The 13,896-nt window shown below is 41.4% G+C and overlaps 1 protein-coding gene across 1 annotated transcript in view; it reads right to left on the reverse strand.

Moving 5' to 3' along the window:
• KIF13B (kinesin family member 13B) overlaps positions 1–13,896 on the reverse strand; it is a 192,824-nt gene that overhangs the window by 125,035 nt on the left and 53,893 nt on the right. The window contains 5 exon segments of the mRNA XM_014546454.1: positions 720–746; positions 2,682–2,794; positions 4,628–4,762; positions 7,588–7,675; positions 11,875–12,055. Of these exon segments, the coding sequence (XP_014401940.1) occupies positions 720–746; positions 2,682–2,794; positions 4,628–4,762; positions 7,588–7,675; positions 11,875–12,055 (544 nt within the window).

Genomic DNA, 13,896 nt, shown 5'->3' on the forward strand with positions numbered 1-13,896 from the left:
CCTCTGCCTGCCAGCCTGATCACCCCTAACTGCCCTCCCATGCTGGCCTGGTTGCCCCCAACTGCCCTCCCCTGCTGGCCTGATCTCACCCCCAACTGCCCTCCTCTGCTGGCCAATTTGGTTCTGATTGATCAGTTTCTATGCCAGTCAGCGTCAAAAGCTCCGCCTCCTTGGCAGCCATTGGCTCCACACAGCACCCAGATTTGGTTCTGATTGTTCGGTTCCTATGCCAGTCAGCATCTCTGGGCCTATCAACAGGGCCTGATCAGAAAGGCAGGGCTGATCAGCAGCCCCAGCTGAGGCCTGGAGAGAAATGGAGGCACCACTGCTGGCCAGACTAGGAGAGAAAGAGAAAGGCAAGTGCTGATCAAAAGCTGCCACAGAGGCAATGGATCAGTCCCTGCTTCTCTCTTCAGGCCTCTCTCTGGCCCTGATTCACAGCTCCCTCAGCCATCAGTGCTGGGGCACCACGCCTGCAGCAGAAGCAGTCGCAACCCAGCGCTGACTGCAGGGCTGACTTCTGGTTGATGGAGCCTTGGTTGTTACTGGTTGCAACCCAGCCCTGACTGCAGGACTGACTTCCAGTTGGCTGAGCCTCGGTCGTTACTGGTCGTTATGACCCAGAGTTTTTATATGTTAGGATTGGTTATATACTGTATATCGCCATTGGATAATAATAGAATCTGCATGATGGTGTTCTATGATCTCCAGCTGGTTACTAATGACTGGTTACGTCCTTCTGGGAGCTACAAAGACAGAAAAATTCCTGTCCACAGGGGCTAACATTTTAGCCCGAGGTAGAAAATATAGCCATGTGAAAGAATTGGTGAACAAAACATCTATACTAATAAAAGAGTAATATGCTAATTAGACCAGGAGACCTTCCGGACAAAGGCAGGGGCTTGGCCACCCTGCAAACTGCCCCCAAACGGGCCTCAGCCCCTCGCCCAGGCAGGCCATGTTCCCGCAGGGACCCTCACCCCAATGGGGGCGTGGCCAGCCTGCAAACTGCCCCAGTCCCTCACCCAGGCCCACCCCACCCCCCGGGGACTCCCATCCCAATAGGGGCGTGGCCAGCCTACAAATGGCCCTCAGCCCCTCGCCCAGCTGGCCAAGCCCCCCGCAGGGACCCTCACTCTGATGGAGGCATGGCCAGCCTGCAAACGGCCATCAGCCCCTTGCCCAGGCCCACCCTGCTCCCAGCGGGGACCCTCACCCCGATGGGGGTGTGGCCAGCCTGCAAACTTCCCCAGCCCCTCGCCCAGGCCAGCACCGCCCCCAGTTGGGACCCCCACCCCTATGGGGGTGTGGCCAGCCTGTAAACCACCCCAGGCCCCTCGCCCAGGCCGGCTCCGCCCCCAAGGGGACCCCCACCCTGATCCAGGACCCCCTTCAGGGTAGACCAGCTGGCCCCCACCCGTGCACTAGGCCTCTATCTATACTAATAAAAGGGTAATATGCCAATTAGACTTGGAGACCTTCCAGGAGACCTTCTGGACGTCCTTCTGGACAAAGCAATGGTGGCGGAGCTGAGGCAGAAGTGGTTAGGGGCGATCAGGCCAGCAGGGGGGGTAGTTGGGGGCGAGCAGGCCAGCAGTGGGGGGCAGTTGGGGGAGAGCAGGCCGGCAGGCAGAGTAGTTGAGGGCAATCAGGCAGGCAGGCAGGCCGGTGAGTGCTTAGGAGCCAGCGGTCCCGGATTGCGAGAGGGATGTCCAGTTGCCGGTTTAAACCAGCAGTCGGACATCCTCCGAGGGGTCCAAGATTGGAGAGGGTGCAGGCTGGTCTGAGGGACAGCCCCCCCCCCCCCCCCCAAAATAGGCCAGCGGGGAGGGGCAGTTGGAGGTGAGCAGGCCAGCAGGCAGAGTGGTTAGGGGTGATCAGGCAGGCAGGCTGGCAGGTGAGCAGTTAGGAGCCAGCGGTCCCAGATTGCAAGAGGGATGTCCGAAGGATGTCTGACTGCCGGTTTAGGCCCGAACCCCCAAGGGGTCCCAGATTGGAGAAGGTCCAGGCCGGGCTGAGGGACATCCCATCCCCGTGCAGGAATTTCATGCACTGGGCCACTCGTTACTTCATAAAGCCCTAACCTCTAGGAATAAATAAGCACCACAGCAGTCATAAAAAGGAAAGCCAGATGTGGCCCGTATACATGCTGCTGTTTGTTCAGACAGTGACACTCAGGTCAAGATCAACAGCTGGACTCTGATTGACTGATTACCTTTGTTCTGTTCTATAGCTTAGACCAGCAGTTCTCAACTGGGGGTGACTGTATCCCCACAGGGAGCAGCTGGCAATGTGAGGAGATAATTTGGGCTGTCACAACTTAGGGTGGAGGGAGAGAGGTGGCAGATACTACCGCCACCTAGTGGGTAGAGGCCAGGGGTGCTGCTAAACATCCTAGAATATGGTACACAGAACCACTCCTATGGACAAAGAATTGGCAGGCCCCAAATCTCAAAAAGCCACTCCTGAGAAACCTCTGATTGGCTGAGGCTGTACTCCTCAGCCCCATCAGACATCTGACCAAAACATAAAATAAGTTCAAGCTCATAAAACAATATACATCTGAAAAAACCATTATAGCCTTAATCGACCCAGAATCTTATTATTTTAATAACCACAGAAGTTCACCAATTTGGCTATTAAATCAACAAAGCAATAAAGTAAGCTCCTGAAAAACTTACTTGTTAATGTTGCTCCCCTCCTTCAACCTGTCACCAGCAGCTCCAGTTTTTGTTGCCCGCTCACTGCCAGCTAAATCCACCAAGCTCAGTTTGCCCACTTTCTCTCCAGATGTCTAGAAAGTAAATTGACAAATACTAATACACAGTTAAGGAATACAAAAGGTAATACCATCTCTACAGAATGAGTTTATTATAGAAATCCTTTATTAAAGAGTTACTGTTTTTTCAAAATTAGTTTGTGCTGCTATAAACCAGCGTGAGAAAACTGTACAATCTTGTAAACACAAAATTATACAAAATTCTGGATACAGAGATCAAACTGGTGGTTGTCAGAAGGAAGGGTTAAAAAGGTGAAGGGACTGAGAAGTACAGATTGGTAGTTACAAAACACATGAGGATATAAAGCACAAGCATAGGGAATATAGTCATTAGTATTGTACTAAATACATGTGGTTCCAGGTGGGTACTGGAAATATCAGGGGAACACTTTGTAAAGTGTATGACTATCTAACAATTATGCTGTACACCTGAAACTAATACAAAGTAATATTGAATATAAACTGTAATTGAAAAATAAATTTTTAATATAAAAATGTTTTATATTAAATCATACATTAACATTTTATTTTCGGCAGCAATACAAAAATGTGGGAAATCAATGCCAAATTCTATAGACTGGATCATTTTTAAAAACTTTCCTTTAAAATATACATTCATATTTATTTCCATAAATAAACATATTGCTACAAAAGGATATTCAGCTTTCCAAATCAAAAGTACTTCTGGTTAAAAAAAAAAAAAAGGCTTCAGTATGTTTTTTGCTTTATGCTGAAAAGGAAATAGGAAACAAAGAACTTTCTGTTGTTACACTAATCTTGCTGTGATGGCAATAGAAGAAAAATAAGCTTTCAGCAAATAAAAATCCTGCCAAAATATAGTGCTTTGCCAGGGTAATTATTTTAGCTTCTGGTATTTGAAATCGATTTGCTGGGGGTGGGCATCATAATAAAATATGCAAAAGTTCATATTAAAAGAGGAAAACACAAATGTGTAAGTCAACAGAGATGTTTTCAGTGTGTAGAAGCATATGTGTATCTGGCTGTTTACTCTTACAAGTTTCAAAACTAAATACTCAAAAAAATCATTCTATAAATCTAGCAACTTATAGTACAGTTTCCCCAGTGCAATTTATTTCTTCTAATACTTAGCTGCTTAGCAGAAGGTAATATTTCAAAAGTATCTCCACTGAATCAACTAGAGTACTAACATTAGCTTATACCATTAGCCATCATAGTTCAAAGCTCAAAAAAATGCTGTGGGGGAAAAATGCTGTGGCAAAGACTTTGGACCATCTGCTTGTATAACTTCTGCTCCGCCTTCTTTAGCTGGAGATGGTGGAAAGCTGAAACTTACATTTCTCAGTCTCCCTCGCAGGCCAGGGTTATGGGCTGACTTGGGTTCTGTCAGATACACTTGCTTAAGATTTGGAAAACAGAAGTAAAGCAAAGGCCATCCTCTGACCCTTATTGTTTTTTTGTGTGGGTTTTTGTGGGTTTTTGCTGGCATGCAGGATCGTGGTAGTATGCTGTCCTGGATCACAGCTATGGGGTATGCCTGGAACTCACAGCCACAGCATAGTGGTGGCCTCAGGGGTAGCATCCTGGTCAATAAGCTTGTGTTGTTCTGGAAGTTTTTCCTAGAGATTCAGTCTAGAACCCACTCCTCCTCAGATGTTCCAACAACTTTGCAAGCCCCCAAATCCCTCCTTTAAATCTCTTTCTGTTAACCAAGAGTAGCTTTTGTTTCTTCTCCTGTGTCCTAACTGATACACATGTTTAGTTAGGACTTCGAGTCATCTAACACCTGAAGAGAATAAGATAAACCATGATCCACTTTACAAATTAAAAAAAAAGGGGGGGGGGTCATACATACATCTGAACACCTACCCCAGACTTCACATCGTACAAAGTATGTGTGAGGGTGATTTTGAAGACCGCATGGGATCGACTACTCTCCTCATTCATGTTGGTTGCAGCAACTGTACGAGATTTATTACCCTCAGACATCAAAGACTCAATATCCTAAGTGAAAACAAGTCACAGACATACATTTCATTATCCATCTAATATATATTAAAACTCTGCTACAATAGGAAATACATGAAAAGTTTCACTACTTATTCAGCCATAGCTGACATTTACACTTTATTTTTCAACGAACATTAAACCTCAGAGTACAACAGCCAATACTGCCCATGAAAAAAAATAAAATACACTATTTTCTATAGGTGTAAATAAAGTGGCAGCTTTGACTGAGAATTAGAAAAGTTTAGACACCATATGCTGAGTTTCATAAAATGGACAAATATGTCATGCCAATCTTCATCTCATCTAGAAATTTGAAAAAAAAATAGTTTCTTTAATTACAGAAGTAATAGAAGCTAACTGTTAAATCAAATTAGATTACAGGAATAAGCAAAAAGCAAAAATAATTTATAACCTCTCAAGCAAGCAGAGCATCACCTCACTATCTTGGAGTATATCTTACCAGACCTATTTTTAAAAATAAAAACTTCAAGAGACTAATTTCTGCACTACTTGTTGGCATTACTGCTAAAACAGAGACAGCATGATGCAATACAGAAAGATCATGGGATCTTCATTTTAAAAAATGTTACAAGCTCTAAAACAGTTACTTAAACCATCTGAATTTGATTTTCATAGGTAACAATGCAGAGCTATAACATCATCTACATTATAAGGATTTAATTGAGGAACAAGAAAGATGATATGTGTAAGAGTCCACTAGCTGCCTCCTTCTATCCAGTCTCCTCCTCTTTCCAGTAAAGGAACCCAGTCTTCAGTGAGCATATTGCAGCATAGCTAAGGGACATTTCCCAGACACCTTGAAGCTCAGTCTGTCCATATGACTAAGTTTTAGCGAATGAGAGGTAAAGTATAATACAGGTCACTGGGAATTGTGCTTAAAGGGGATAGGCATACTATTGCATTTGGTTCTGAGCCACCTTGAACTATAAGAATAAGGGCATTACCACAGAGCTGGCAGGAATAGCCGGATCCGGCCCGCAGGCCGTAGTTTGCCCACGGCTGTTCTAGAGCCACCTTGAACTATAAGAATAAGGGCATTACCACAGAGCTGGCAGGAATCTAGTTTCCTAACAGCATCGTTAGGGCCACCATAGCAGCCCTTTCACCATTCATTCTTTCATTCATTCCTTCATTCATTCATCTTTCATTCACTCACTCAAATATATATCGAAAGCACCTACTATGTGCCAGGTACATTTTAAGATACTGAGAACACAGAATGGTCAAAACATAATAATTCATATTCCAAAGAACTTAAATCCTGTTATATGTAGCCAAACATAATCCTGACATACACATATAAAAACCTTTGAAAACCATAAGGTTCTATTTTGCTGTATAAATTTTTAAAAATAATGCTTAAGGAAAACGTCAACATTATAAATAAAATGCCTCAAAGTAAAAATATTAACTGTAAAAAGATATATAAATAGGCACCACAATGGAAAAAATCACAATGTTCTAGATCCATTCTGAATCCACTTTAGACCCATTAAATCTGACAATCCTAAGGTTTAACGTAAAAGTTTATCCTATTTAGCCTACATTTATTCACTGGTCTCTAATCTGTTGCCTCATGCATGAACTCTGTATTGAGCCTTTTAATTTTTTTAACATCCAATCTCCTTTGAGCTTTCAAAACTTGCTCTCTCTCCAATGTTGCATAAATATGCTCTCAAATGATCATAATTAATACACCAACAATACCTAACATTTATAAACATATTCTAGAGCAGTGGTCGCCAACCGGTGGCCCGCGGACCACTGGTGGTCCATGAGCCCGAAAGGTTGGCGACCGCTGCTCTACGGTTCTCAAAGACTTTCACATACATTATCCCATTTGATCTCCTCCAGGAAGCCTTCACAGACACCTACATATCCATTTAAGTTAGGTACCCCTCCTCGAATATGCATCTACCACAGCACTTAAAACCATGTTGTTTCATAATAACTTTATAACATCTATAAGCAGCTTGAGGTAATGGACCATCTCATTCTCTTTTTTATATCCTCAGCATCTAGCACAATGCCTGGCACATGACAGGTATTCAACAGATATTTACTAAGCGAAGTGTCATTGACCAAATGATAGGATTCATTAATGAACAAAGAAACAAATGAACCTACCTCATCAGATAGTCAAGACTATAAAACTAATTTCCATTTTGAAAATTAGGACAAAGAGGGTAGGTGAGGTGGAGTAAAGAACCCAGAGTCAAACAGAAATTGAACAAAAGGATTAAGTGTCACTGGATCAACATTCTCAGACTCTCAATTCAATGTACATTACATCACAGCATGTCACCCCACCCCCATTTCCCCAGTGCGCAAAGACCGATGGATTCACACAAAGCAGAACCCTGAGTTTGAAAATGATAAGAACTAAATAAAGGCAGTGATTCTCTCATATTAGAAACAGGCTTTGAATTCCATCTTCTCAACTCATACATTGTATTTCATTATATCCACTCAATCATAAGCAACTTCACTATTTTATGTACTCTCAGGGAGGACAAAAAGCTGATATTTATCATTGTAAGGAACATCACAATTTTAGAGCTTGTAAAACCCCCCAAAAAGTGTATCTTACAATAGAGGAATAGGTATGTCTTGCAAATGTACACCTTCTCCCACAATTAAACTGTCCTGACAGCCATATACAGCTTTTTAAGTAAAAAATTATGTAAAAAGTAGTTTATTAAGTGACACTGCTGTAACTTTTTAAATTTCAAAAATAATGATAATCACAAATTAAACAAAAAAACTGCTACACCGAATTACATAAAGGATGTTGTTACCTTATAGCTTGTGACAGCCAGTTTAGAAAGTCCGTCGACATAGGGTCCCAACACACTGTGCTCTCTGACTTTTAACGTTTGACGGCTTCTGTGCATTAAAAACAAAGAAATTATTTTTAAACAATAACCTGTTTTTTAAAGCATTAAACTGTGCTCCATAAAATACATATTAAATTCAACAAAGCTCCAAAAAAAATAAAACCACTGAGTTGATCCCAGAAGAATTTAAACCAAAATTTAAAATCTTGACTGGTAACAAACACTTCACAATGTGGTAAAATATCACATCTCTCAAAAGGGTACACTGTGGGATGTCTATTTGCTACCACAAAGAATGCCAAGTCAAATAAATACAAACAGTCTACTTGTCATTTCACAGAATGTGGGACAGAGAGCAGAAACTCAATAAATGTTAACTGTGCAAGAAAGGAAAATTACATACCAACCTCGGTCATGAATAAAGACAAAAGACGACAAATAATGAATTTGATGATGATTTAAAAACTTAAAATTGGGCTTATCTCGGGGTTTCCAGTTTTTGTGTTTTTTTGTACTGGAAAAAGATTCATGGCCTTTACTACATTGATAGACTAATGGGGGTGGGGGGGAAGAAACACATACAGTCATTTCAATAAATGTAGGAAAAATATTCGATAAAATTAAGTACTCATTTATGATCTACATAATAAAAGCCTAAGCAATCATTATGGCAAAACAACCAGAACAACCAGCTGCTATGATGCGTACTGACCACCAAAGTGTAGATGCTCAATGCAGGAGCTGCCCCCTGGTGGTCAGTGTGGTCCCACAGGGGGAGCGCCGCTCAGCCAGAAGCCGGGCTCACAGCTGATGAGTGCAGCGGCGCTGGCAGGAGCTTCTCCCACCTCCACAGCAGCACTAAGGAGCAGCGAGCCGAGTGGTAAGGAGCAGCGAGCAGGCGGGCAGTAAGGAGTGAGGGGTCCTGGACTGCTAGAGGGATGTCTGACTGCCAGGTTAGGTCCACTCCCCGTCCTGGACTGTGAGAGGGCACCAGCCGGGCTGAAGGACCCCTCACCACCAGTGCACGATTTTCGTGCACCAGGCCTCTAGTTAAAAAATAAGTAAGACTCTTAGCAAACAAAGAACTATAAATGCAGTGAAGGACATCTACCAGAAATCTAGAGCATACAGCATAGTTAATGATATCAACCCAAAATGTTAAGAATATTTGCTGATGATTGATTGTGAATTATATCTCAAAAAAACGCTTTAAAAAATAAAATCATTACAATGTAAAAAATTTGATGGTGAGATTACAAGTGATTTTTATTTTGTTTAACTTAATATTTTTTAGTGATTTGGATTCTTTTAGTAGCCTAGAATCAACCACTAAAAACTTTGCTTACTATGATGAAACTGCATAAAGTAGACATAGAACAATTATTTAACTTAGTTCTGACTTCAGGATATATTCTTTTTCCTTTCCCTTTATCTTAAAGATAATGTGTACTGTATTATCTCCTGAGTAAAACATAATTACATTATGCCCTAGCCAGGTGGCTTGGTTGGTTGGAGCATTGTCCGGTACACCAAAAGGTTGCAGGTTCGATTCCCTGCCAGGGCTCATACCTAGGTTTGGAGTTTGATTCCCAGTCAGGGTGCATACAGGAAGCAACTGGTCATTGTTTCTCTCTCATATCTCTCTCTCTCTCTCTCTCTCTCTCTCTCTCTCTCACTCTCTCTCTCTTTATCTCTCTCTCCCTCTCTCTCCCCTTTCTCTCTCCCTAAAAATCAATAAAAACATATCCTTGGGTGAGGACTAAGAAAAATAAATAAATAAAAACAGAATTACATTATTACACATAGTACATGCAGAATTAATAAAATTAGTCCTTGAATAACAAAGCAAAGTTCTCTCAAATAGTCTTTCACTGAAAAAAATATCACTTTTATAGTTTTTTAAAAAATTATATTTTTATTGATTTCAGAGAGGAAGGGAGAGATAGAAACATCAATGATGAGAGAGACGTGCCTCCTGCACGTCCAGGGAACCGAGCCCGCAACCCAGGCATATGCCCTTGGCCGGAATCGAACCTGGAACCCTTCAGTCCACAGACCAACACTCTATCCACTGCGCCAAACCGGCTAGGGCTCACTTTTATAGTTTTTATCTATTTACTTCAACTGTTCAGAAACACTATAAAAAACTTCAAGAACTTCCATCGGGGAGACAACAATAACAACAGCTAATACTTATTGAGCACTTACTATGCATCATAAAGGTTCTAAGGCCTCAAGTGTAGCGTCCCAGTCTACCTGCAACAGCCTCTGAGATATTCTGTAATATTATCATACCCTCTGTACAAATGAGGCCTAAAAAGCATAAGGACCTTGATCAATAGGTAACAATTAATGGGCCTAGATCAGAGCTAGATAAATCCAAAGCCCAAGCTGTTAATTACTAAGCTATACACAAGACAAACACATAAGAAATTATTAAAGACCATGAAAAAACTGTAGATAAAGTTTAAGCTATGCCGCACATGTACTGTGGGATACAAAACACAAGAATGAAGCCAGCTAAAAACTTCTGAGTAGGTCTAGGCTGGATTTCTAAGAAAATGATGGTCCTCAGAGAGATGAAAGTGCAAGAGAAAGTTTTCAGGGTAGAGCCAGAAAAAGTACGAGGGCACAATATTCAGCAAGATGTGTGTGCTCAGGCCATAACCTTCCTAAGTCTGGCCTCCTTTTGTGCCCTATTCTGACTTCCATGCATCCTGCCCTCCAGTCACACTGGACAGCTGGTCACTCTCCAAACCAGGGATTTCTCCAAACATGCTTGGCATGGGCTGTCCCTGTGCTTGAATGGTTCTCACCTGACTTCTCTGTCAAAAAACTCCTACTCAGCACAAAATTCATCAAGCTCCCTCTAGTGCAGTGGTTCTCAACCTTCATAATGCCATGACCCTTTAATATAGTTCCTCATGTCGTGGTGACCCCCAACCATAAAATTATTTTTGTTGCTACTTCATAACTCTAATTTTGCTACTGTTATGAATTGTAATGTAAAGATCTGATATGCAGGATGTATTTTCATTGTTACAAACAACATAATTAAAGCATAGTGATTAATCACAAAAACAATATGTAATTATATATGTGTTTTCCGATGGTCTTAGGCGACCCCTGTGAAAGGGTCGTTCGACCCCCAAAGGGGTCGCGCCCCACAGGTTGAGAACCGCTGCTCTAGTGAATCTTCCCTTCTCCGGGCAAAGATGCTCATTTTGATTGAGCAATGGTCTCAATGAATCACTATCATTCACTGCCTCTAAGACCATCTTTCCTTGACCATCTTCATCCAAACATAACTCACTGTCCCCTCGTTACCCTCTGCACTTTCTGTAAGCCTCAGCTCATTTGGCTCTTTGACCTCCTGGACACTGTTTCTACATCCACAAGCCACAAGCTGTGGTTATTATCTGTTTCTTTCTCTCACTGTTACACTTCCCTAAAATCAGAATTCAGAAAATGCTGTGTGCAATGAACAGATTTCCTCAGATACCTCTTATCTTCCCCATTAGGTTCAGATATGACTGCAGAGTGAGAACAACATTTTTAAGGCTTTCTAATACTTCTGAGCCACTTTTATTTCAAAGTCTATGCCATAAATTGGGACTTTTTAACAACCTAGGAATCTTTAAGATTAACGATTCTAGAGTCCAGGTTTCATATCCCTTTGTCTCTCTCTCCACAGCCTATAAACAAACAGCTGATTTCCTCCTGAAATCAGCTGTTTTTTTTTTCATTTTCTCCATTTTATTTGTCAATATAAAAATACTCAAATATTTACAACAAATAAATACGCGGGGACACAATAACTTACACTGTTAGGAGCCCTCCTCCAGGTCTGGGAGAGGATATGCCATAGCGACAGCATGCCCACTCTCTCCCCCCCTCCTGAAATTTCTTGGTTAAAAAAACAATAATTACCTACTTGACTAAGGATACCAGTTATCTGGAAACTAAGTAATGAGGATGTATATGAGGAAGGCAGTATGACCCAAACAGGTGCTGCTCACCCACACTTCCCTGCCTCATCTCAGCCCAAACTTCAAAAGCCCAGAATTGGCTGCAGAACGCCACTCAGTGCAACTAACAGCAAATCACAAAACAGTAACTAGGAATCTAGATAAAATCACACATAACTAGGTAAAAAACTCTGCTAGAGTTCAATGTAAAACATTTTATTTAAGCCAATTTAAATTTTAGTCCTTAATACTATAATAGTAAAGTCTCAAAGTCATTTACCCTTTGGGATCAAGAAGGTCTCTGACTTTTTCATTATAAATTTCCATATAGGACACTTCTACTTTAAAACTCTGCTCTTCATTTTCCTCTTTCTGAGTTCGTTCAAAGAGTCCACTGCAAAGTCTTGGGATTAATCCAGGTTGGTCAGCTGTGCCCATCATGGTATAAGATTTTCCAGATCCTAAAAAATGAAAATTGCAGTTATTACTGTCTCTTTGAGAAGCTGAAATACATAAACCTCTTTCCAATGCTCAAAATAAATTACTAGCACTTAGGAAAATGCCCTAAATAAAATAAGAAATATACCCAAATATAATGATGAGACTATTAAGTACAGAAGCTTTCCTACTGCACGTGGAAAAGTCAAAAGTAAACATCCTTCAAGAAGAAAACAAAAACTTCTTTAAGCATCTTCAGAGTTTAAAAAATTACCTAAAAGGACTGGAAAATAGTTTTCTAAAATCAACAGGGAAGATCCATATGATCAATAATACTATTGTGCCTACTCTCAACCACTAACCATACTGCAAAAATTATGTTATCCCTATAGGCCCCAGAGCAAAGTAACCTACTACCCTTGACAATAGTGTAGAAACCAGAGTAATCTTTTCCTACCATAAAATTATTTTCTCCATTGTATCAAGAATACATATTCATTAAAGACAATGTAGAAAACACCAGAAAATAGAAAGGAAAAAAAATCCAAGCAATCACACTCTTTAGTATAATTCTGTTCCTTTTTTTAGTAGCAGTGATTTTATAAACATACTTTTATATTTTTTTATTTATTGATTTGACAGAGGGAAAGGAAGGGAGAGTGAGAGGGGAGGGAGAGAGAAGAAAGGGAGAGAAGAGAGATAGGAGAGAGAGAGAGAGAGAGAGAGAGAGAGGAAGCGATTGGTTGTTCCACTTATTTATGCATTCACTAGAGGCCCGATGCACGAAATTCATGCAAGGGGCTCGACCCTCGCAGCCGGGGAGGCTGTCTCAGCCTTGCAGCCCCGGCTTGGTCCAGAAGGTCATTCAGCTGTCCAGTCTAATTAGCATATTATGCTTTTATTATTATAGATTGGTTGATGCTTGCATGTGTCCTGACCAGGGATTGAACCCGCAACCGTGGCGTACTGGGACAACTCTCTAAACAACTGAGCTACCTGGCCATGGCCTATAAACACACTTTTAAACACAAGTTGCTGCTTTTGTCACCTGACACTTTATCTCATTATCATAATTTCTAAAACTAATACACCACTTCTTTTATATATATTTATACATATATATAAAATTATTGATTTCAGAGAGGAAGGGAGGGGGAGAGGGAGAGAGAGATAGAAACATCAATGATGAGAAAGAATCACTGATTGGCTGCCTCCTGCATGCTCCACACTGGGGATCAAGCCCAAAACCCAGGCATGTACCCTGACCAGGAATCTTCTGGTTCATAGGTCAACACTCAACCACTGAGCCATGCTACCTGGGCTAATACATCACTTCTTATGTACCAGGCCTTTCCTAAAAGTTTTCACATGTTAACTCATTGTGACAACCCACCCAATAAGAAAGGTCTATAATTATCAACATTTTACAGACAAGTGAACTGAGGGGCAAGTTTCACTGCTAGTCAATGGCAGAAACAGGGTTGGAGCTGGGATAACCTGGGTCAGAGCCACCGCCCTTATAAATACTATATACTCTGCCTCTTAACAATATCATAAGCATTTTTCCATGAAGAACAGTTTTCAATTGGACAAGGGTACAATATACCCTTAAAACAGTGACTCCTTCACTTTAAGTACAGTGACCATAGAGGTTCAGAAGTCAAAATGCTCCTTATCCATCATAACTGATAAGATGCTACAATATGCATCCTTTTTGGTATATTTTCTATCATAATCCTTAAAGCTTAAAAAAAACAACAACAGCCCTAACCAGTTTGGCTCAGTGGATAGAGCGTCGGCCTGTGAACTGAGGGGTCCCAGGTTCGATTCTGGTCAAGGGCATGTAACTTGGTTTCGGGCACAT

Source organism: Myotis brandtii, unplaced genomic scaffold, assembly GCF_000412655.1.
Source record: "Myotis brandtii unplaced genomic scaffold, ASM41265v1 scaffold447, whole genome shotgun sequence".
Lineage (NCBI taxonomy): Eukaryota > Metazoa > Chordata > Mammalia > Chiroptera > Vespertilionidae > Myotis > Myotis brandtii.